The sequence below is a fragment of the Odontesthes bonariensis genome, chromosome 5, assembly GCF_027942865.1.
Source record: "Odontesthes bonariensis isolate fOdoBon6 chromosome 5, fOdoBon6.hap1, whole genome shotgun sequence".
Lineage (NCBI taxonomy): Eukaryota > Metazoa > Chordata > Actinopteri > Atheriniformes > Atherinopsidae > Odontesthes > Odontesthes bonariensis.
Window position 1 is genome coordinate 31,019,981 of NC_134510.1, and position 23,689 is coordinate 31,043,669.

Genomic DNA, 23,689 nt, shown 5'->3' on the forward strand with positions numbered 1-23,689 from the left:
ATTTGACGGTTTTATGTAGATGTTTTCTCTGTAATAGTCTGTGGTTGTTTCACATTCTGCCCATGGTCATTTCCCGATGTTGTGATTTTGTGCCTACAGCAGTTTTCCCTTTGCCTCTTTATGCTAATGTTTCTCTTTGGTTACCCCACTCCCTCTGTAAAGTTTCTCACAGCCAGGATGTAAATGTTAAACTGTTTTAACACATATACAGTACCTTTTTAGCCTTACCTAGACTCTACAAAGTGCTTTACCTGTGTTTGTCATTCACTCATTAACACACAGCTTCTTTTTTATTACATATGTATATACTGTATATATGCCTGTGCACGTATATTTGCACACTATATACAGTATGCAGCTTTTTATGTACTGTTTCCCTACAGTAACATACCAATAGACATATCAAGGGCAGTGTGTGGGGTTTAGTATTTCACCCAAGGACACTTTGATATGTGGACACACTGACTTGCCAACCTTCAAGATGAAAACTGACTACTCTAAAATTCTCAGTCCCAGTCCATCTGTTTCAAAAGGGGGGGTGTATGATGAAAACGTTGTGTTTGATCCTGAGGTCAGTTTTTTTTTCCTTTTTGAAAGAAGGTGTTGGAAAGTATGAAAATGATACTTCTCTTTTTGATAAACGAATACAAAATAAAACCTGCATAAGACTGGAAATGTCTGTATTGGCCTACCCAAAATCCCTAAATTCAGACCAGTATTAGTGTTGTACAATAAGTAAAATAGCTCAATATTTTTATTCATTAAAAACTACGATGCCCTCTATAGATAGGCAAAGGTAATCTCATGATTGCATCAGGACAAACTTGTATGCAGTTTACAGGGGATTTTTTTTTTCACAGCAGAACGGGTAACCTTGAAGACGAGAAGGAATTAACTTAAAAATTTGAACGAAAACAATATGCGGGTCCTTCCGCATCATTCCTCTTTCCCTACTATGAGGACATAGAACTAGTACCTTCAAAACCTACAAAAAGTTATTTTTCTATAGCTCAGTATTTTATGTAATTTGCTTGGTGAAATAGTCATTTTATAAAGATGTATTTGTTTTTTTTGTGACGGAAAATGTCATAGATATGCCTTTCTGTTTTTTAATCTACATTATTTGTTAATTGATTAATTGATTGATTTTAATTTTCTTTTTGGAATGCAATTATTTTTAATGAATAAATCTGTTAAGGTGTATCATGCTGTAGTCGAGAGATACTGACCAGCTGTGTCTGTCCACTTGAGATGCTCCGATGTCTCTTCTTCAATGATGATCTCTGAAATGCAACCTACAGTAGACCTGCAGTCACATGACAGAATGAAAAAAAATACTCTTGAGAAAACTAAACACAAAAAGACTTTTTGTATGACTGTTGCAATTCATAATGGGAGCATGATTATCGGATACTTATCTAAATTATGTGAAATCTGATTCTGTTTACATGAGTCTGTGCTGCACCTAATGTTCCTGTGAGCTTGTGAGTGGGAGTGACTCTTTGGTGTGGTGTACATTACCCTCTGTTGTTAAATTCTGACCCAGGCTCACAATAATCCCCATGCATATTTCATAGACTCCCAGTGACAGCGAGGGCACATATCCATTACTGACCTGGCTGCTGCAACCTCCACTGCTGTGACCAGAGGAGAAAGATTACGAAAAGTGGACTGGAAAGAGCAGGAGCAAGGGGGTTGATGAGTGTGATACAAAGAAAGAATTAAGTGGTAACTGAGAGGAGGAGGAGAGCGGCAGAGGTGACAAACTGCTGAAACCTGTGCTAGCTCAAGATGATGGATTCACAGCGAGGGAACAGATATATTCGTATTTAACATATACAACAGCAAGCGAGCCCTGTCAGAGTCGTGTCACTGATGGTGCACCAGTGATCTATTTATTTTCCTTTCAGGATGCTTGAATAAGTGCAAGAAGACACAAGTGGATGAATACTCTTTTGCATACAAATGAAGCTGCAAAGTTATATGGCTGATTTTTAAGGTGAGTACACAAATAACATTTTACGAATAATATTTTTGTTTTATTTGTAAATGGTTCTAACAGGGCACGACAGAGCTAATGTTTGATGGTTTTCAAGTAAATTTTTACCTACTTTTTGTTCTAAGTTCAACATGGTCATCATTTTTATTTCCTTTGCAGGATTTGTCGTTTCCATGTCAATGTCACTCCTCTCATCACAGCCAAGCACATCTACTGAGCTGGTTTCAGTCCACGGGCCACACAGTATCACTCATCCATGTAAATATACTCCACCTTGCATAACTGCTCTTTGTGACTTTAAAAGTATGGATCTGCAGGCCCAAACAAACAGCACAAGCTCATCTCACGCAGAGCTGCCAGTGGATACCTCAAACAAATCCCTTGAGCAAGGGTCATCAACATCTTTTCAGAGTCCAGCCAAACATCAAATATTAAGCATATCATCTCTGGTCCCTTCAACGGTCCTCACACTGATACCTTTCTGTGAACCCACACCTACTGGAAACTTGTATCCAGAATTTCCATCGTCTTCTGATATAACATCAGAGCCTCCTGGAACGGTATCTTCTCACTCTGCATCCTCAGAGACCCAAGATCAGACAACTGTGCCTTCACCACTTTCTTGTAGTGATAATCCTGCAGAACTTCAGCAGAGAAAGCCATCAGATGAATACCCAGTGGAGGAGAGATCAGTAGGTCTAATGTTACCCAAGGAGCTCCATAATGAAGATCCAGGTATGGTAATAATTAAAGGTGGTACTTTGATGCAGGGTTTTGATAAGGTTTCTTAAAGCCATTCTTTTTATTTAAACCAACACAGACCCAAGACACTTAAAAGCATTAAGCATTAAGCTGCTCTGGTCAAATCTTCACTAACCTTTAAGGGTAATCTATACATGGCTAAAGGTTTTCAAATGTTATACCAATGAGACGTAGGAAACCTTGGCCCTAAATGACTGCTATCACAGTTTAACCTCTTGCTGGTCAAATCGATTGATACATGGTGCAGGTAGAGTCAGTTATTCCACACCATTACAGGAAAAGTGTGTTTATACAGTTAATGAAGAATTGTTTTTCTGAAACTAAGTGCCACCATACCATCTGCCAGCTACTGAATATCTACCCCTTTCCCCCTTTTTTTCCACTAAAACAGCCCTGACCCATTGAGATGTACTCAGCTAGATATTAGAAGGTATACTTTGGTATCTGACACAAAGGTGCCAGTTGTAGTCTTAAAGTGCTGTAAGTTATGAATGTGGTCTCTGTGCATCAGTGTTTTTTGTCCAACACATCCCACAGATGCTTGATTGGATTTAAATCTTGAGAATTTAACGAGCAAGTTGTTCCTCAAAGTTGTTCTGTTGCTCAAACCTTCCCTTAGCCTTTCTTATTTAGTGACAGAGAGCATAATTATGTTGAAGAAGGCCACTGCCATCAGGGAACCCCATTTCTATGAAGGGGTCCACTTGGTCAGCAACAATGTTTAGGCAGATGGTGCATGTCTAAAGTAACATCTACATATTAAGGAGGACCCAAAGTTTCCTTGCAGGACATCGCTGAAAGCATCACATTGCCTCTCCTAGCTTGCCTTTTCCCCACAGTCAATCCACTTCCTCCCAGTACATAGACCCAGCCTTCCAAATGGCGTACAAGGAGTCATCCTCTTCCATTACTCCTTGATCTAATTTTGATGTTCACAATGCCCGTTCATGGTGCTTTTGGCGGTGAACACATGTCAGCATCTGCACCTTGACGAGTCTGTGGTTATGCAGCACCATGTAAAAACCATAAAAACTATAATCCAGTGTTTGCAATGTAAACCATTCTATCAGAACCAGCATAAACGTTTAGCAAATTGAGCTACAGTGTCTCTTTTATTCTGTTGGACAACATGGGCCTGCTTCCTCTCCGCACATGCATCAGTGAGCCTAGCCGCTGCAGATTGGAGCCACAAAAGCTGCAGTTGTGGAGATACTGACCCAGCCACCTATCCATCAAAATTTGTCCTCTGTCAAGTTGCTTTAATTATTTTTGTCTCCCCCTTATTTCCTGTTCCTTACATCATTTTCAAATACATTTTTCATTCTTAGTATTTGCCACAGCATTGCAAACTGACAAGCTGTTAAATGATGGAAACTATTGGTATGCTCAGCAGGGAAGATGTGAGTACAATGCTTGGTAGCACATCTCTCCAGCTAAGCTGAGCAACACTTCTGACCCTTCAAAGCTTGTGAGTTTTCAATATTGCAAAATAATACATTGAGCTCTCATCAGAGTTGAAATATGCAATATTATGAACACGGACAGCAAACAATTAGTTTCTATGTGAATATATAGTATCCTACTGGCACTTGAGTGCAGTGTATTCCTGTTTGTGTTGTGACAGCTGCTCTGGTCATTTGTGCGTGATAGTGCATGTGAGTCACTGCCAAGCACTCTGGAGGAGTCAGACTTTTCTAATTATTTTTTGTGGTGCATGTTTCAACAACTCAGGCCTGTTTTACACATTACTCACAACAAGATTGTGCCAAAAAGAGGGATCAGGCTGTTTGTGATTAAACTGCAGATGATTAAAATGTAAGCATTGGAAAATAAAACTACCATTGAAGTATTTTTCTATCAATTTGATGTTTGATCTGAGCTTTAAGGCTGTTTACTTTATGCCCTCTCATACCATGATAACGTGTAAATTAATTAAATTAAAGGAGCTGTTTATTGCCTCCCTTATGTTATTTTGACCTAAGCTTGTGAAAAAGGAGCAGGATATGTCTCCTTTCAGAATGCCAATAAGAAGTTGGCCAAATCAGACATCTCACCTTTGAATAATGGGACAAGCAGAGGTGTGTTAATGAGTTCTGCTTTTGCACATGTTCCACAGAAAAATAGGATGCACAATTGAAGAAGTGGAATACAACCCTAGCTCATACACCCAAGCTTGTCCTAGCCTGTATTGACTAAAAGCAGCTCTATTAAAGATATCCTCTCATCAGCCTTACACCGCGACAGACAGTTGTCCTTGGATGATTCCCTGGAGGCTAAATGTTAGAAATTGAATATTATCTTAAATTAACAAGCAAAGATTGAGATATTATTTTCCTTTAATTATTTGTGTCAAAAAGACCTGGTCTCTCACTACACAGACAGAACATCCTGTTCCCCTGATCTTTTGAAGCAATGACATACCAAGCTTTTGTCATTTTTTTTTCTGCCATGCTGGTGTAATTTTTTTCCATCTATATTTCAAGAAATTGCACTATTATCAGGCAGCACTAATGGTGGTGTGGTGGTTACTGTCACTTCACTCCGTGGAGTTTGCACGTTCTTTGCGTGTGTGCATGGATTCGCTCCAGGTAGACTGACTCCCTTCTGCAGTCAAAAAACGTGCATCTTAGGCTAACTGGTGATTCTAAATTGACCATAAGAGTGGGTTTTGGTTTGATTGTTTCTGCGTTGACCCTGTGATGGACTGGCAACCTAATGCCCAATGGCAGCCCCCCCACCACAACCCTATAGGGCAGGTGTGGAAGATGAATGGATGGACTAACCTAATTATTACACACTTAATAAGATAGTTTCCACAATGCATCATTCTCTAACTTCTATAAATGTGTGTGATTCGTCATCTTTGCTGTTTTATTATAAAGCAGTCTGATGCAATCTTTATATAACATAATTACCATCCATGAACTGCATCTCTAAATCAAACCCAGCCCTCCCTCTATCTTGGACAAAGCGATGCCTCACCAGCTCTGAGATTGTATAGATGCAATAGCATTTGTTACAGTTTCTGTAAGTATATCTTTAGAACACAGTTTCGAGGCAGCTGCATACAGTGTCAATAATAATATCTTGATGTAGAATAGTTCAGATATGTATCCTTTTTTATTGTTGTTGGACCTCAAAGTGACCTCTGTCTGTTGGCTATGACATAATTTGAAGATCATGGATGTGACAGGTAGAATTTTTCTCATCACATCAAGTAGATGGAATAAACAGAAATCAGTTAGTGCTGAAAATATTTCATCACTCTGTAGGGGTGCCTCATTTTTCATTTAAAACTGTATATATTGATAATGCCATATTCGAGTAGGCTGTTTAATTCACGAAATTATTATTCATCAGGCATTAACTTAAATCATTTGTTTCATTTAACTGAAAATTTGCCTAAAATCATTGAGTAAACTCAAGTACCATGTACCATACTAAGCAGTTCCATGCCTTGTTTTCTCTTTAAGTTATTCCCTAATCAGTTTATCAGGATTTGAAACGGAAAGATTAAAAAATATAATCCTTTTAATTTATTGTCAGCCCATTGCATCTCAGCTTCATGTAAATAGAAGAGGATACTCTTCTTATCCTCCATTTACAGTTGAGGAAAAGCTTTTTTAATCTAGTAGTATGCAATCATAGTACTTATATGCCACAGTATTTTTTTTAATGTTTTAAAATGATTTTTTTTGGCTTGTTATGCCTTTAATGGATAGGACAGTTAAGAGAGACAGGAAGCAGGGGGCAGAGAGAGGGGGAACGACATGCAGCAAAGAGCTGTCCAATGCAGGACTTGAACCGGGGCCAGCTGCAGCGAGGACTGTAGCCTCTTGTACATGGGGCGCCTGCTCAACCCACTAAACCATGGACCACCCCATATGCCAAAGTATTAACAATCAAAACACTACATGACACACAAAGAAAAGAGTCTTCAAGAAAAGTAGCATAAACCAACTCCCAGAGTTCATGACTCACTCACCTTTACTCTTCTCAAAACATGACAGTCATCCTCCCCGCTGTCAGGCTTTCATCAGCAGCTGGAGAGGCGTTCCACATTACACTTGCACTCATCCGCCTCAGGTACCCGTCGCTCAAGCAGAAGATTGACTTCAAAATGTTTTATCCTAAATGTATTTCATGCCACTCAAGCTTTGCCTCCCAGAAAGGATCAACCCTGTATTCAGTCCACAAAGGCCTTTTGATTATCAGTCCTTAAACACTGCTGGACAAAATCAACTTAACTCTAAAGAGCACACTGGCATGCTTAGTCACTTAGTCACAAGGAATTTTTTCTTTTTATAACTTTTTTTTGTCAAATGTTCTCTTATTTTTAATTTTCGTTATGAATACAATATGTACTGGGAATGAATGTAAGTGTGCTTTAAAAGGGGATTGCGTATCTTATAAACAATTTTCTAGCATTCACTTAACCCATCATGTTATCTTTCATCTGTTTTGCTGGTGTAAGTGTAGTGCTGGTTTTGAAGTTTTGCATTTGGATCTTGTGACACAAACGTTTTGTTATTCAGACCTCTTTATATAAATGTGTAAAATAGTGTAGAGAGATGTAAAGACCACAAACACAAGTTACCTTGAACTTTTTTTATTTTACACAGTTACACAGATAATTTTTTCAAATGAAACATTTATAACTGCTTTATTCAATTGCTACGTATGAAGCTAAGTGTCGGCCATAATGAGAAGAATAAAATAAAAAAAACACGTTTTACAACATGAATTGGACAAAATACTGTTACATGATACAGTTAATTCAGTTAATAAGTTTCAATTAATTTGTTCGCTGGTTTTGATTCAGATGCAAAAAATATAATCTCCTAATTTGATAAAGTTCTTCCTCCTGTTTTTTCATTGGTTGATTTCCATGCTTAAGTTAATTTGTGGCCCCAAGAGAGAAAGCATTCCATCACTTTGGTCAAATAATGTGCATGATGTGAGCTGCACATGCAGAACAGTCCCATGGCTGTTCTTATCTCTAGCTAAATAGTTTTAAATGCCTCGTACTGAACTGAAAAAGTGGTTTAGTTATCCAAAGTCAAACAAACAGCTAACAGAAACAAATGTGATGTTAAAAATTAAATAGTTTAAAAACACTTAATTGAACAATAGACAAATCCCGGTCTGTTTTCTAAATTCCTGATTAAAGAAAAAAAGTCAAAAAACAGTCCCAAATAATTTAGGTTTGGTTTCAGCTTATCTGATGCCAACCCCTGCCCCCTCTGCAAATTTTTCTGTCCCCCTTCTTAATTCCATTTTGTCTTACGGAGGGAGCTAGAGCAGCTGATGTTGTGTGAAAGAGTCACATACATCTTAGAGTATTCACCAGTCCACCACAGGGCTAACACAGAGAGGCCAGACACGCTCACACGCTCACCTACAACGAGTTCAGAATCAACAATTAACCTAATCTAACATGAGTTATCACATGGTGATAACTCATGCAGGCTGATGGTATCACACAGTCCGAGGAGATTGGTTTGGAGGACCCAAATGTGGAAAACAGCGGTCTAGATTCAGCAAATTAATAATTAAAATATTTATTGAAAAAAAAAAAAAAAAAGCAAGGCTACATTTAAGATGCAAAATACTATATGAATAAAACAACAATACAATGGGGGAAAAAAAATAACTCCAAGGATCTGACAAGGTTATAAGCTTGAATACAGGGAGGAAAAGGGAAAGCAGCTGTGAATGATTAACAGTTGAGTGTGGAAGGGAGCCTGAGAAAACTGAGGAAAACTGTGGGTAATGACAAGACCTAAACACAGTAACAAAGTACCAACTTACAAAAACAGAGTAAATCAAAGAACTAAGATCTAAATAACCCATAGAAAAGACTTCGAAACTAAAGGACAGGAAAAAAAACAAAAAAAAAAACATAGATCATGAAATCATGAGGCTATTCACTTCCACAAAGGAAGGCCCAAGCCAGCAGGCAGGTCTGAACTCCCAAACTTCAAGTTGTCAGGCGACAGTGCTAACCAGTGTTCCACTGTTCCGCCCAAGAATGAGAGACGGTATGATGAAACACGTATGCAACGGCAATAACAACAGTATTTGGGTCATAATATCTGATGGGTCACAGACTCTGTTGTTACATTAGAAGACTGTTTTGTTGATTTTATTCTCTGTAATACAGTTCTCTTGCAAGAGCAAATTAACCACAACAAGAGGACAAAAACAAAAGCAAAACTGAACCAAAACATGGGAACAAATTGTACCTTCTGAACACACAATAGCATCTTGTGTGTTGATTGTATCAAAATGCCAGTTTCTGTGCTGAGGCCATGTGCAATCTTAACTTCTCTCTGTTCGTGTCTCTGCTGGCTTTGTTGCTTTGAAAGGCTGGTTTTTAAACAATCATATTCTAACATCAGCGAATAAAAACACCAGTTTTGTCCTGTGATGTCCAAGTTGAAATGTGTGTTTCACAAACCTACACATTCTTTGCAGGAGCTCCAAGAAATGTCATTTTAGTTTGTTTCTTTAAGTTTTTGATGGATGGATGGATAGATAGACCCTTTTTTGTCTGTTATGGATAGAACAGAAAGGACAGATAGAGGTGGCACATCCTAATCCTGAACCTGGAGTCAGGTTATCTTGATACTTAAGTCTTAATGCACTGTTAAATGATCTGTTTGTTTGTCTGTAGGTGCAAACAGTCAAGCTTGTACATCCCGTGAGCTGCTAGCAATAGTGGGAATCCCAGTCATTATCAAACTGGTCATCACCTCTGCTCTTTTGGGTATGTGACATCACCTGCTCTATCTACTGTTGAAGTAGTCATTCTTTTGCAGCAATAACATTAGCAACAGCATAACATAGCAATAACAACAGCATGTTCGCACTAAGTTCCATCGAACCATGTGTAACATGAATTCTGCAGATAAGATTAATTGTTTAACTGACTTCTCCATATGGTTATCACTCACATTAGAAAAAAAGAAAGTGTGTCTTTTTATCACACTGTACAACTCTCCCACCTTTCAAGAGGTGTTTTTCAAACTACATACACTAATACACACTAATTAGTATATAGATGGAATAGCTGCACATTAGAGGGTATGTATTAGAGAAAACTGCCTTAGAATGATAAATTGAAATCAAACCCAATCATATAATTTAACCATAGTCATGTCTGTTGCTCATTGGGCAGCATGCATATTTAATGGTTGGGTCTGTGTTAGCAGGATGGAATTCAAATTATATGAAAAGACACACATGTAGCTTTTTCTTGAAATTTGACTGATCATCTTCTTTTAGAAAACTGATACAAGAGAGCAAAGAAGTGGAAAATTTTGCATTCTGCTGTTCATGTTATTCAGTCAAAGTTATTTGCCAAGAATCCAGTTAAACAAGCTGTGATGATTTTGCACATAAAAAATATATTAATGGATTTTGTTTTGATATTCTTGATCTGCTTAAGGTAACTTAGAGCATCATCGTTTTTCTTGTCTCTTCAATTTAGTTAAGTTCCTGGTATTCCCCTCTGAGTTAGGTGAATCAGCCCCTCTCTGTGATGTGGAAGGGAGCTGCAGTAAACCAAGTCAGTGGCCTTTTCTGTCTAAGAATCCAGTGAATCAGACCGGAAACATCACTGCAGGTAATGAATGTGAAACTCACTAAATGATTAATGGGTGCAGAGCTTTGGGAATTTTAATATTCATTCCAAGTCTCTGCTTATCTGTCATAGTGTACCGGTAATTACATTTCCATCGGGTGTCTTAAAGTTATAGCTCTAAGTTTCAAAGCTTTGTCACTGAAGAATATTACCAGAATCATTCATCATAACTAAGTGTAATGAGTTCCATAACTTTGTGGACAGGCTTGTTTATGTGAGTCTGTATTTTCTGTCTGTGGTTCTTGCATGCTTCCTTTCTAAATTGTTATCTCAAATCCAGATTGCCCAGTTCTGGTCAGTGATGGCCGCCGTATTGTTGGAGGGACCTTAGCAGAAGAGAACAAATGGGGCTGGCAAGTCAGCATGCACTGGAGGGGGAATCATGTCTGCGGTGGTGCAATCATCTCTCCTCACTGGGTTATCACAGCAGGGCACTGCTTTGTTGAGTAAGAGGTGGAAATATGGGATGACAGTAAAAGATAAGGGGTTAACGGGTCAGGCGGAGAAAAAGATGTAGTTCAGTCAGCCATCTCTTATCAGTGTTTCCGTATATGATTGTGATTTTATGTTCAAAACAAGATGAAGCAATGGTGTTTGAGCATGACAGATGGCTCTCTGTCTTCAGGGGCTCTCTGAGCCCGCTGAATGTTTAATTAGGATTCCAAACACTTGCTGCAGACATTTTGGGCTCAGCCTCAAGTGAAAAGCTACTTGTTAAAATGTTTGTACAGCTGAAATAAATCTAAATTATTGTTAATCAGAAAATGAGAACAGTATCAAATGAGTCTGAGCGGGAAATTTTCAAATTGTAATAATACTGAATTACATTCAGTAAAACAATACTAGTTTAAGAGACATATTTAAAGACTAGTATCATGCATTATATTAGAGATAATTTTTGTTTATTAGTGCCTAACTGCAATTCTCATGTGCTACTGGATTACAGACATTAAAACCAGAAGTCTTCAGCGCAGGAAAAAGCACTGTAGCAGGGGACTTAAAATAAAATATAGTTTGATATAGTTTGATTAGTAAGTCCACCCTACTGCCAGAACTGAACTAAAACCACCATCTTATATCACTTTCCCGCAGGAACAAAATGCTGGAAGTGGCTGACTGGCTGGTGGTGGTGGGCACAACGAGCATTGCACTCAACTCCCCGGGGAAACGTTACAGAGCCCTGCAGATCCTCTACCACCCGCTGTTCAACAACAACAACAATGACTATGATGTGGGGCTGCTGCGCACCATCGCTGACATGGACATGACCGGTATGAAAGAGTTGGCTCTATCTGTTGACAGAGTTCAGAACAACACATCATGTACATTTTATTTTTAACTGAACAAATAGCACCATTTGTGGTCATTATAAGGAGACAGTAAAAGGTTCTTCAAGACACAAAACAATCACACAAATTAGTCCTAAACATACTTTAATAACAGAGAAAAAAGGTGACAGTGTGAGCTTTCAAATCCCTCACCCACTGGGTTAATCTTTATCGCTTTACTGCGTTGTTTGTACGTGCAAGTTTAGATTTCAGTTTGATTGCCGTGCTCTCTTTATAGATGGAGTGCGTCCGGTTTGTTTACCCAGACCAACTGAATCCTTTCCTCCTGGAGCGGCCTGTTGGATCACAGGCTGGGGATTCACTCGTGAAGGAGGTGCACTATACACATCACTGATCTCACCAAATGAAATCCTTTCAAGATTAAAAAAAAAAGATAACCACAACAGGTTGTAATATTACCTATCAGGAGATCAAATATGATTCTACTCTGAAAATTATAAGCAATAGTCCTCCAGGATTGAAACATGAACAGGAAAAGGAAACACTGGCAGAAATGTCCAAACATTATACAGTATCCTCAGTGCATGAGGCATTTGGGTATAGAAACAGGATAGCATGAAAACCTGACTTCATCTTTGTAAAAACTGTGTCAGGATTCATGGTAGAGCAGGAGTTGGAGGACCCAAATGCTGGACTATTGCAGGTGAAGACAGGCAGGTAGTCTCAGAGGCTTTATTAAAAAGAAAACAAAGGCACTGCCAAGGCAGGAATAAACCTCAAACAGAGCTAAAGGTACAAACTGAGTAACTTACTGACCAATAAAGATATCACTGACTATATCAGCAACAGTTATCTGGCAACAGACTGAGGTGACCGGAGAGCTATAAATGCTGGGAGGGTTGATGAGTAGAGTGACAACAGGTGAGACCAGGGGAAAAGACTGAGGCAACTGAGGACATCTGGGGGAAAAGACAAGAATTTAACACTGAGGACTGCAAAGTAAAACAGAACACAAGGAACTAAGCTGCAACAAAATACCAACTAAGAACACAGAAACTAAGTCAAGCCACTAAGAAATAACTAAACCAAAGCAAAGACTAAGAAACCCATAAACAGAAAACCAATACTCTAAAACCAATGAAAACCATGACATTAAGAGAACTGTGTGTTATTTAAAATGAACTAAAATGAATTTTATTTTGCATATAGAAGAGTTGCTTCTTAATGTTCCTTTGTTAATTTTCTTTCTCTTTTTTTTGCACAGGCTTTGTATCAAATGAGTTAAGACAGGCTCAGGTGAAGGTAATAGCTCAATCTATCTGCTCCAGCATGAGTGTCTATGGCGGCTTCATAACTCCTCGGATGATCTGTGCCGGCAGCATATCTGGGGGGGTGGACTCGTGCCAGGTATACATCCAGTGACATAAATGTCTCCCGTAAACCCAACAAGGAAGAATACTGTTCAACTTTACACTCATTCTTCGGGTCAGACTTGTGGTACTGGCTATGAAGTATTTACCCATTTTGTTCTATAATGCTTGGTTATATTTGAAGGGAGACAGTGGTGGACCACTGATGTGTGAGACACCTAACGGGGACTGGAGGTTGGCAGGGTTAGTGAGCTGGGGCGAGGGCTGTGCACGGCCCAATAAGCCAGGCGTCTACAGCAGAATAACTCACCTGCTCAAATGGGTTGAAGGACACACAGAGGTATAGTTAAAGCCACTTAGTATTAGCCATTTAATTTGCTATACCCATTAGTCTTTTTCCCTCTTGATTACAGTTGAGTTTTATTAAAACATGTGGTTTAGTTATTTCAGCAGTTATTTTTGTGCCTATTTGTGTCTATTTGTTTCAATAAAGGAATTCATCAGGGAATTTCCTTAATGGATCACTTCATTATTCTTAAAGATGTACAAGAAAATACTTTCTAAGGAATAGAATGCCTCAGTTAAAATGTAATGGGGATGCAAATCAATACAGTGCAGTAAGTGCATTCACTCTGTGAGATGTGTTTGATGAGAGCGTTTAGTACCATGTGCAGACCCAGAGCTTACTCTTTAAACCACACTGGACTTTTCATTGTCATATTTGCATCATACTTTTAGATGTGATCAATTCAGTTTGTGCAAATGTGAGAAACTATTTTCCGTGTTAACATCAGGTTGCCCGTTTTCAATTTTTGTCACAGGGTAAACCAGGGGAAATGGAGGAGACCGCGGCAGTTGTGGCTGAGTGACACCTCACATGCAGCTGACTCCACCCTCAGATAACGATAAAAATAAATATTGATACATATCTGTCTTGTCAATGTTGTTGTTATCAAAGAGCAAAATTAGATTAGGCTGATATATCTGATTATATTACTTTATAGTGGATTTGTCAGTCAGTATACCATGCAACAGAGGGAGCAAAAACCATAAAAGTATGCGTTATGATTGATAACAATTTCCACTTTATAATATCCATTTCTTGTCTAATAAAATAACAAGAGAAAGAAGTTAAAAAAAAACACTAAATCAATGATAAAGGCCACACCCTTGCATGTAGTGTGTCCTGATAACATGATTTGATAAGAAATTTCAGCTCAAAGCCTAAAATGATGCATGGTGTCCATGTTGTTTTATGGTGAGTCACAAACTTTAACCGGTTTACTGAAAGCACTCATGCATCAAATTTAGCGAGTCTAAAGACAACTACATGATAAAGTCTAAAGGTAGAGCAAATAAAAGAGTAGTTTAGTTTCGTTCTTAATGGCTATGAAATTATTTTACACATTATAATGCAAAAAGGCTTTCAGTAGGATTATTGCTTTGATTGCTATTCAGGTTATGTGATAGGTCGTGACGTTTTGTTAAACGTCATTGATTTAAGTTTTAATCAACTTAAATCAATGACAAGGCTGACACAGCTTGACAAAAATGCAAGAAATGGAATTTTGATTAAAAACGTTTAGATGAGATAGAATAACTAAACTACCATGAAATGTGAAATAAGTCACAATGATATAAAAACACAAAGCTCAAACTCTGTTTTATCTTAACAATATCCGTATCATTAAAGTTCTTGGTTTTCTTAATGGTAATTCAAACAAGTTTCCTAACTTTTTTGTTTAAACTTGATCATTCAGAAAAAAAAAGGCTTCATGTTCATGAGCAAGAGTATTTTGGAGAAGAGTGATCAAAATGTAAAAGTCATAGGAAAGTCAGAAAAGACATCACTCAGAATCTTTCTTGTTATTTATAAACAAAAATGTCTTATTTTCCGTGTATTTATGCTCAGTAATAACACATTTACACAACAGAATAATGTTAAGTTTGGGTGGTATGAATGTGTACGTGATCAACAGTCACAAACTAGGCAACAGTTTGTGTCTGTGTGCCTCGTGAGCGCGCGCGGGAGGATGCGCGCGACCGCAGACAATTCCTCTTCTGGGATTCAGTAAGGAGGATAGCCGAGTCAGTCAGGAGTACTTGGCTTTATTACCCAAAACACGGGTCATAGGAATAGTTATAACCACAGTAAAAGTGACTTGGGCAATATAATTCACAGAGGGTGGCAGCTGAGCTTCCAAACGAAAGTCAGCGCCGAGTTAACTTATAACGACCAGTGCATACCGTTACGACACGCAGCCTACGAGGCGTCGTTTCAGCAGCTATAGATCAGCGAGATATTTCTCGCCAGGATGTGCTCGGTAATAAGCAGGGTGAAACCAGTCCAGCGGCTTGTGGCTCGAACGCTTCGCCTCTGTTCAAAAACAGAGGGCTTGAGTTACGCAGCAGCCCAGAGCAGACGCTTCCGCCCCGGCGTAGATTTTCACGTTGACCCGCTGCGAGTTAACAGCAGGACGTACTGCACCAAGATGGCAATGACCCCAGGACTTGTCTTCAGACAGGTAGGTCCACGTAATTTTTGCCGCTTTATTCCTTAAATTGTCACGATGTTAAAGCAACTGTTTAGAAATGCTGTGTCTCTTTTGTTTACAATAAGTTACGTTTGCAGGAAGTGGCGGAATTAGCCGCTAGCTAACAGTACAATGTATTTTTTTTTTTTTAATTAATTCCGTTTTCAGGTTACTCTGTAGGGTTTGGTGAACATTCAAACTAACCACATTCACCACTTTACTCAGTCTCTTTGGGGTTTTTGTAGAAGCTTTGGAAGCTCGATGACTGAGACTATTGTAATGTTATTTCTCCATCATGCTGACATTGCGGTGGACAAAATAGCATATATGTTTTGTACTGTGTGAAAGGGCGGTGCAGCAGTTGAAAACAGTTATTTTATCTATATCCACATACATTTTCAGGAAATTTTAATTGTTTCTTTTCACGGACAGTTTACACATCTACATGAATATCGTAAGTAAACATATTGGCCGTGGGGCCTGTGTGATGCTTTCAAAAGCTACATTACAAGTCTGCATAGTTTTTTAAATAGTGTTTTCAGCAAGATTTCTCTTTAGGTAGGTGGTAAACACTGAATTAATGCTAATATTCAAATCTTAAGCTGAAAAACACACACTCTGCTCTCTTAACTGGTAGCGCTACAGCCTAATCTGTCTTTGTTTCTTTCTGTTACACACATATAAGCAAACATGGGCTATCTAAGGACAACATGAAGTACGTGACCCTTCTACCTGTTGTTAATGTTTAGTATTTATTGCAGAGTCACTCCTCACTCACTTGTATACCCTGTTTAGCTGTTCGAGAAGGAGAGCTCCACCTACACCTACCTGCTGGCAGACACAGACACCAAGGAGGCGGTCATCATCGACCCTGTGCTGGAGACCCTCGACAGGGACCTGAAGCTCATCAAGGAACTGGGACTCAATCTAACTATGGCAGGTACCTATGTTTATGTGGTGTGCCTAAGAGATGCGGTTTTTGTCCATAAGTTCAAACAAAGTTAAGAAGTCTGTGTCATCCGTCTCATCACTCTGAATACATTCACATCACTATATTAATGGTAGTTTCACTTTATAGAAATTCAGCCCCACACAGTGCAACAATTGCTGTTTGGAAAACTTGCCAGATCTTGTCAAAGCAAGTTTATTGTCCTGGAATAAAATCTCATGTATATTATGTTTGCCACAATGAAGCTGACTTTGTTTCAAGACCGTTTATCTACATGAGAAATGATTGTACTGTGCAGACATGGGGAATGTTATGAAGATGCCAGATAAATGAGGGCTGTGGGTTATGACTAAAAATAAATATTAAAACAAAAATGCACTTTTTTTCCTGAAATGAAAATATATTTTCTTGCTCATTCTAAGCACAAACAAGTACATGAAGAAATATTTAAACTGGTGTTGACTGCAGTAATTTTGGTACCACAATAGCCCATAAGAAGATGGAAAAAGTCATACATCTAAAGCAAATATCCTCAAGTAGAAAAGCTTGAGTTTCACAATAAAACAGTATAATCGTGTTGGTACGATGTGATTTCCCCTTAAACCCATACATAAGCGAACAGAATAACTTACCTCTCTATACTGATTCGTGCTGTATTTTCTTTTTCTGACAGTAAACACCCACTGCCATGCGGACCACATAACAAGCACTGGGCTGATGAAGAAAAGACTGCCTGGATTGAAGAGCGCCATCTCCAAATTCAGTGGGGCCTCTGCAGATGTCCTCTTGTCAGAGGGGGATAAGATCTCCTTTGGAAGACATGTAAGAATACAACCTTTTTCATTCTTGTGGAGAAACTAACTTTCTTTATGTATAGATGTATTTATTTGTGTAAAATTTTTGGATCTTCATCAGAAAATTGAGTTGAATTGTATGCATTTTTTTATTTTGTTACTAATCTAAAATATTTGAGGTGAAGTTGGATGATTAAAAAAAAGTTTATCATTTCTTGGAGTGACAGTTGTGTTTTATGTTCCGTAGTCTTTGGTAGTGAGAGAAACGCCAGGACACACCGATGGGTGTTCAACATTGGTGTCAGGGGATCAGAGGATGGCTTTCACTGGGGACACTCTGCTCATTAGAGGCTGTGGCAGAACAGACTTCCAGCAGGGTAGGCAAATATTTCTCCTTTGTCCTTGATTTTCTGGTAATTGATTTTCTTAGAAGTGAGAAAGTTAAAGCCTTTATTTATGTAATGCTGCTGGGTGAACACAAGGGGTCGCTGTTGTTTAAAAAAAAAAGACCTCAATGAGGTGTCTGCTACACAGACTTTCTAGCCTGGGAATTCCCATGCTGCTTTGCGCGCGATTTCATTCACACTGCAAAGGCAGCCTGGAAACCACCGCCCTTATTTTTGCCTGAGTTAGGGAACCAATCACAGAACGGGGGGGGGGGCAGCAAGACGATGACGACGTCTATGCGCGACACCGAAGCTTGTAGAGTGTTAATCCAACATGGCAGCGGACACAACGTTACCGCAACGTTATATGCCTTCTATCCTCATATTAACTTTGCACAAACGACAATAATCGTTAAACGCCATCGTCTTCTCATACACAGTAAAGCGTCTTCTTCTTCCTCGTCGAATTTCTGTGGCTCTACATACGTCATCTGGTATAAGTGATACAAATGGCTATGAATGGCGCGCAAAGCAGCATGGGAAGAACCAGACGCCATTTGATAGACATTCGTAGCGCCCAATAAACGGCTCTAGGCATTCGTAAACCACGCCTCAAATACGAGAAAATGCACACCTAGTTCCCAGACCACCATCTCATCGAGATGTGGACGCGTCAGCCAGGCTACAGACTTTCTGCAAAACTTATTTCTTTTCACCCTTACAATGATATATTAGTGAACATTTTTTACAAGTATTTGAATGTATTCATTTTGACATTGCTGTAACATTTTCTTTTGCAATAATTTTCTACACTTTCACTCTTCTTCAGGTTGTGCTACAAGGCTGTACGAGTCAGTCCATCAGAAGATCTTCACACTGCCTGACGAGTGCCTCGTCTACCCAGCACATGACTACTTAGGTTGGGTGAAAATCCACACACCTAAATTACAAAGATTATGTCTTATCCCATAGTCACGGATGTGACAACTGTTGAAACATATTTAAGCTTCATTATTAGCATTGTAAAATTTACAGCCGCTATATATATTATACAGATATTTAGTGTTGTATAGATACAAACAAATGAACAAACAAATAGTCAGATTTTATTTAAGTCCTTTACTAAAAAATACCTATTTGCTTTCTAACATATTGAGTTTTTTTGCTCTGTATCACTTGTGTGTCAACACCATGTGTTTTCTCAGTATATGTTTTATTTGATCAGTTAAGTTCTTGGAAAAATCCATCCCACAAAGTCTAGATGTCACCCTGGCCTATGTGTGTTTGTGTTTATCAGGTCAGACAGTGTCGACGGTTGGTGAGGAGCGCAAGTTTAACCGTCGCTTGACAAAGAGCAAGGAGGAGTTCGTGGAGATCATGAAAAACCTGAACCTCCCCAAGCCAGCGAAAATTGGTATCAGAACATTTATTTTTACCTGTCCAGCTACCGCCCATATATATGATATTAATTGCCAATGCCGATAAAATGTCATTATTGAGACACTTCACAGATTTACAAACCATGTGTTCTGAAAACAGATTTTATCTACTTTGCAGATATTGCAGTTCCTGCTAATCTGGTTTGTGGGCTACATGGAGTTTGATTGTAGTGTGAAAGTGAGGATTCTATTAAAATCAATGATATGATGGTAAATTATATAAATATGTCTGTTTTAGCAAGATTAACCAAAGCTGCTTCCCATAAAGTGCTTCATAGTGCTTTGTAAGTGTAAAAATGAATATTTGAATAGCTGTTTTTTTTTATATTATTTGTTGTGCAGCTACTGAGATCATTGTGGTTGTAATTAAGGTACAAATGGAAAAATGTTATTTTATAAAAAAATGAGTAATAATTGTATATAAGGAAAACCGCTACAAATATATATATATTTGTGATGGAAATATACAAATGATTATTCTTTACTTTGATTGTGTTATTATGAACTGTAAAATTTAGGAGAAAATGTATGTGAGGGGAAACGAAAATAGGAATGTTGTATTTAAGGTTTGGTTTAGTATTCATGAGTGCTTTACCGGGACAGCTGACTACTTCCACATGGCCTTTTCACTGATTCCGGCCTCCCCCGAGCCAAGAACACACACAATCACCACCCACAGTGCTACCAGCCACAGACATTTTGCATAGCAGGAAAGTATATCTACACACTTTGCATCCAAAATCAATATTTACACGTTTCTATCGCAGTATCTGAAAACATGTCATGCTGATGCATCTTTATTGGAATATTGGTATTATTGGAACTTGTTCAATTCATGTTAGAAATGAAAAGGGCCCAAGTTGAATAACAAACCTGCTTCTAGATCTCTAAATGCCCTGAATGTGCTGCTGTCATCTTGTTTTTAACAGCTTATCGGCCAGTAAAACAGGTTTTTTTTGGGAGTGGAGTCTTCTGACTCAGCCAGAGTAACCTGAATATGTGATTGTAAGCTGTTTTGGGGGCTACTATCAAAATAAAAGTGTTTTCAAGTAAAAACATGCTTCTTAATTGTGCTGTAATTTGAAAGGAAGACTCCGCTGGTGACACCAATCAGCACATGAAAATAGAAGTATCATGGCTTCTGTTGCTATAGGAAGTCATTTTGCTACAACATGTCCTATATTTTACTTAAAATAAAACCTGTGAGTGCTTTTAATTCAAAACATACCAGTGGAAGAACAAATGAAAGTATGGCTTTGAGAAGACACTCTCTGTAGGTGGGTGTTTCCTGTTCTCATGCAAGTTGATACCTTTAGCCCACACACGCACACAAACCATCCTCCAGCTGTCTCTGTTTTCTCTCATTGTAAACGAACAACATTATTTGACAGCCCTTCTGTCCCACCTAATATACTTGCTGGCAGGCACCTGTATTGTTTTTCTTCAAAGCTGGAGGTGTGTCCGTTTTCACCTCAAATTGAAGCTATGTTCTTTTCCGTGTAGAATGGTCCATTTTCTTGATCCCATTTTGCTGTTGGGATGCGATGTGCCAGCTGTCCTTTCATCCAGCCTGTGTCACCCATCTGCCAGCCCTCTTTCAATCTCTCTCAGCCCACTTTTTCTATGCCACTGTGAACCTGCTGCACATTCTCTCCCTCACGCCAGCCACATGTCACTGGAAAGAATCTATTACACTATCAGCTCATTCAGAAAGAGCTATAAAGAGGCCAGGCAGGGCGATAAACTCCTCAGAGTGAGGAGGGCAGATTTTGCTTGGGGGACCTGAAAGAAAAGTCAGTAGATAGTGTCTTGAAGTAAATCTGTGGTGTCAAGTCTGGTTTCAGTGATTTTTCTTTATGCCCTGTTTTAGCTTTACTATTCATTCATATCAGAAATGTTTCAGTCACTTTGCTGTTGGTATATAAACGGTAAGTGTACAGTGATTATTTAATACTTTGTGGTACTTTAATCTCTATTGGGCTCAATATAAGTGACTCATGTGTTCTAATATAACTTTACTTTTTTAGTCATGCTGTCTTACTGGACATTATCTCTGTGGCTATTGTCATGAGTAGAAAGAAGAGGCAACACTAGTAAACACTGCAGGGCTAGAGGCCCCCAAAGCCCAATCCATCCATAGATACATTTTCGTAAAACCATCTTTTTGAATAGCTTAAATTATGTTACAGATAATACAGTGTTAATCACCCAAAGAAGTAAAGTAAAGCTGCAACCGACGATTAACAAACATTCATTTGTTTTCTTCAATGATTTATTGATGTTTTTTTCTGTAGAAATGGGCAGAAAATATTGAAAACTGACAAATAATCCAACTTTGATTCTCAGACACCCAAGATAAACATACCCAACCTATTTTATTCAACTTTTTATTTATAAAAGTAAAGAGTTTACTCTTATTTTAAAAAGCAAACAAACAGGAATCTAGGAAATATTCACCCCCTGAAAAAGGTTTTGGTTTAGAAAAAAGCATAGATGTTCGCATTTACAGACAATTATCTTTTTGAGCGGCACCATCAGAATTTTGTTGGGACAAAAGAAAAAAAAGACATAAAAGACAAATATTTGTATGAATAGGCTTAAAAAAGACATATATAGGCCTATTATATTTTATAAAGGCACGTGTCTTGGGGGTGGACTCCCTCCACTGATTCCCTCAGCCACTGCCCTCCCGTAAGAGGTGGCGGTGCTGGGCACCACCCGTTTTACGGGCATCTGCCCTCTTTCTGTTGGCTCAATAGAAGTCTGTGTAAGTGTAAATAGGCTTAATTATTTAACAGAACATGATATAGATGAGAAGACATAGTTTATGTGTGTGCAAACAGCATTATGTTGGGGATAAAATAACTGCACAGTCAAATAGCCACTTAATATTTATTTTACAGTGTAAAACATGATCAAAATGAGGTACCTCCATGCCGAGGTCTCACCTGTTTGAACAATGTTTTTATATTTCATCTGAAACTGCTGTCAAGTGCGCTTCTCCCCCGCGGGATTGCACCTAAATGAAATAAATGAATGGGCTACCATTCAAGCAGTTTCCCCTGTAATATTATTGTGATTGCAAAGGCCTACATTTAAACTTACACTTTTGCTGCTGCAGCGGTGTTGCACTTATTTCTAAAAACGTATTGAAACTCGCCGTATGAGCGCATTAAGATTTCCAATTCGAGGTTGGTGAAAAACGTAGCCCCTCCTCTTCCCCGTTGCCAAGGTGACTCGTCGAATCGGGGCTCCATTGATGCTGGCTTTTTAAAGTTGTGGTGCACACGCAAAACTCAAGGTGAACCTACTCAGAGTTGATTAATCTCACTCAAATCAGCGTTTCTGGAACCGAAAACTCAGAGTTTTCTATCTCAGAGTAGATCAACTCAGAGATCAGGAATAGACTCAGAGTTGGTTGAACCTGCTTTGTGAAACGGACCCCAGGTCTGGGCACTCTGAAATGTTCTTTTCACAACAGGATTGTTTCTTTAAGATGCATTCTCACTAAGAAATGTATGGGCTACTTTGTTTGGTTTACTGGAGGTGTCTTGCTTGGGTAGAACATACAGGACTCGATGCAAAAAGAATGTCAAGGTCAGGTAGTCTGCTTGTAATTTGATCATAAACATACAATTCTGTTGTTGTTTCTTGAATGTGGCTGAAATTCTAAAGTCCCTAAATCTTGAAATCCTTAATCTGGTTTAAAAATTTAATTGGCATATTTGTGTAAGTGATTGTTCCTCTTCAGCCTTGTTTATTTGTGTTCTTCTCCAGTCACACGATAGAAACAACATCAACACGCTTACCAGCTTGCTGTAATTTATCTGCACAGTTGGCTGCTCAGTTCACACATGTGCTCAGTTGGCCTTTACAAAGACTTTGCCCCAGGAAACCCACAGGGTAAAGTAAGCACAATTTTTGGTTGGGCTGATTCAGATACTCGGGTTTTAACACAGCTCTTCTGGGCAATGTTTAAAATAAGTCCAGGGCTGCAGTGCACATCTGCAAACAGAAGTGCAAAAACAAAAAAGAAACAGCTCTCAAAGCTTATCCATTTCAGCTATGCCATGTTAAATGAGTCAGTGAGATATAAGAGTCGTCTACTTTTCAACATTTATTTCACCACCACCATATAACTTTCCTAATAAAAACCCAGCAGAACTATCACCTCAAAGTGGACTTTATGGCAAACAAGCTCATTAGATTGTACAGAGGAGCTTGATAAAGTGCCATGGTAAGCAAGGGAAGGGGGGGCATGTTTTTGCCCTAGGGCCCTTTAAGAGATTATTCCAGCCATGCTACTCAGAAATGTGTTACAATGACTTTACAAGTTCACCGACCTATCTGTTAGTTTAATATCAAACTATTTCCCATGGGAGTTTGCCGTCTGGAGTATTGAGCAGCAGCTTGAACTTCAGAGAATATTTGGCAGTATGCCCGGGTGACTCCGCAATGAGAATCCCGCTCCAGTTCCCAGAATAGACATCCCATTTCAGAGCTGGACTGCAACGAAACCCTC

The 23,689-nt window shown here is 38.8% G+C and overlaps 2 protein-coding genes across 2 annotated transcripts; both read left to right on the forward strand.

Moving 5' to 3' along the window:
- The first annotated feature begins 1,623 nt into the window (after nt 1–1,623).
- Nucleotides 1,624–13,960, forward strand: LOC142380310 (uncharacterized). The gene is made up of 10 exons (XM_075466062.1): nt 1,624–1,999; nt 2,159–2,734; nt 9,438–9,530; nt 10,254–10,388; nt 10,687–10,852; nt 11,499–11,677; nt 11,973–12,068; nt 12,960–13,102; nt 13,250–13,405; nt 13,887–13,960. The coding sequence occupies exons 2-10, from the start codon at nt 2,173–2,175 to the stop codon at nt 13,932–13,934; spliced, it is 1,578 nt and encodes a 525-aa protein (XP_075322177.1). The 5' UTR covers nt 1,624–1,999; nt 2,159–2,172; the 3' UTR covers nt 13,935–13,960.
- A 1,139-nt stretch (nt 13,961–15,099) lies between these two features.
- Nucleotides 15,100–20,223, forward strand: ethe1 (ETHE1 persulfide dioxygenase). Its single transcript, XM_075466063.1, has 7 exons — nt 15,100–15,590; nt 16,395–16,539; nt 17,222–17,370; nt 17,590–17,719; nt 18,558–18,647; nt 19,026–19,142; nt 19,286–20,223. Exons 1-7 carry the CDS (start codon nt 15,381–15,383, stop codon nt 19,330–19,332), a joined length of 888 nt encoding a protein of 295 aa, XP_075322178.1. The 5' UTR covers nt 15,100–15,380; the 3' UTR covers nt 19,333–20,223.
- Nucleotides 20,224–23,689: the final 3,466 nt, after the last annotated feature.

Coding starts and splice junctions, on each gene's coding strand:
- ethe1 (XM_075466063.1), top strand. CDS start 15,381: ATGTGCTCGGTAATAAGCAGGGTGAAACCAGTCCAGCGGCTTGTGGCT. Junction 15,591..16,394: donor CAGGACTTGTCTTCAGACAG/GTAGGTCCACGT, acceptor TACCCTGTTTAG/CTGTTCGAGAAGGAGAGCTC. Junction 16,540..17,221: donor ACTCAATCTAACTATGGCAG/GTACCTATGTTT, acceptor TTTTTCTGACAG/TAAACACCCACTGCCATGCG.
- LOC142380310 (XM_075466062.1), top strand. CDS start 2,173: ATGTCAATGTCACTCCTCTCATCACAGCCAAGCACATCTACTGAGCTG. Junction 9,531..10,253: donor CATCACCTCTGCTCTTTTGG/GTATGTGACATC, acceptor TCTTCAATTTAG/TTAAGTTCCTGGTATTCCCC. Junction 10,389..10,686: donor GACCGGAAACATCACTGCAG/GTAATGAATGTG, acceptor TCTCAAATCCAG/ATTGCCCAGTTCTGGTCAGT.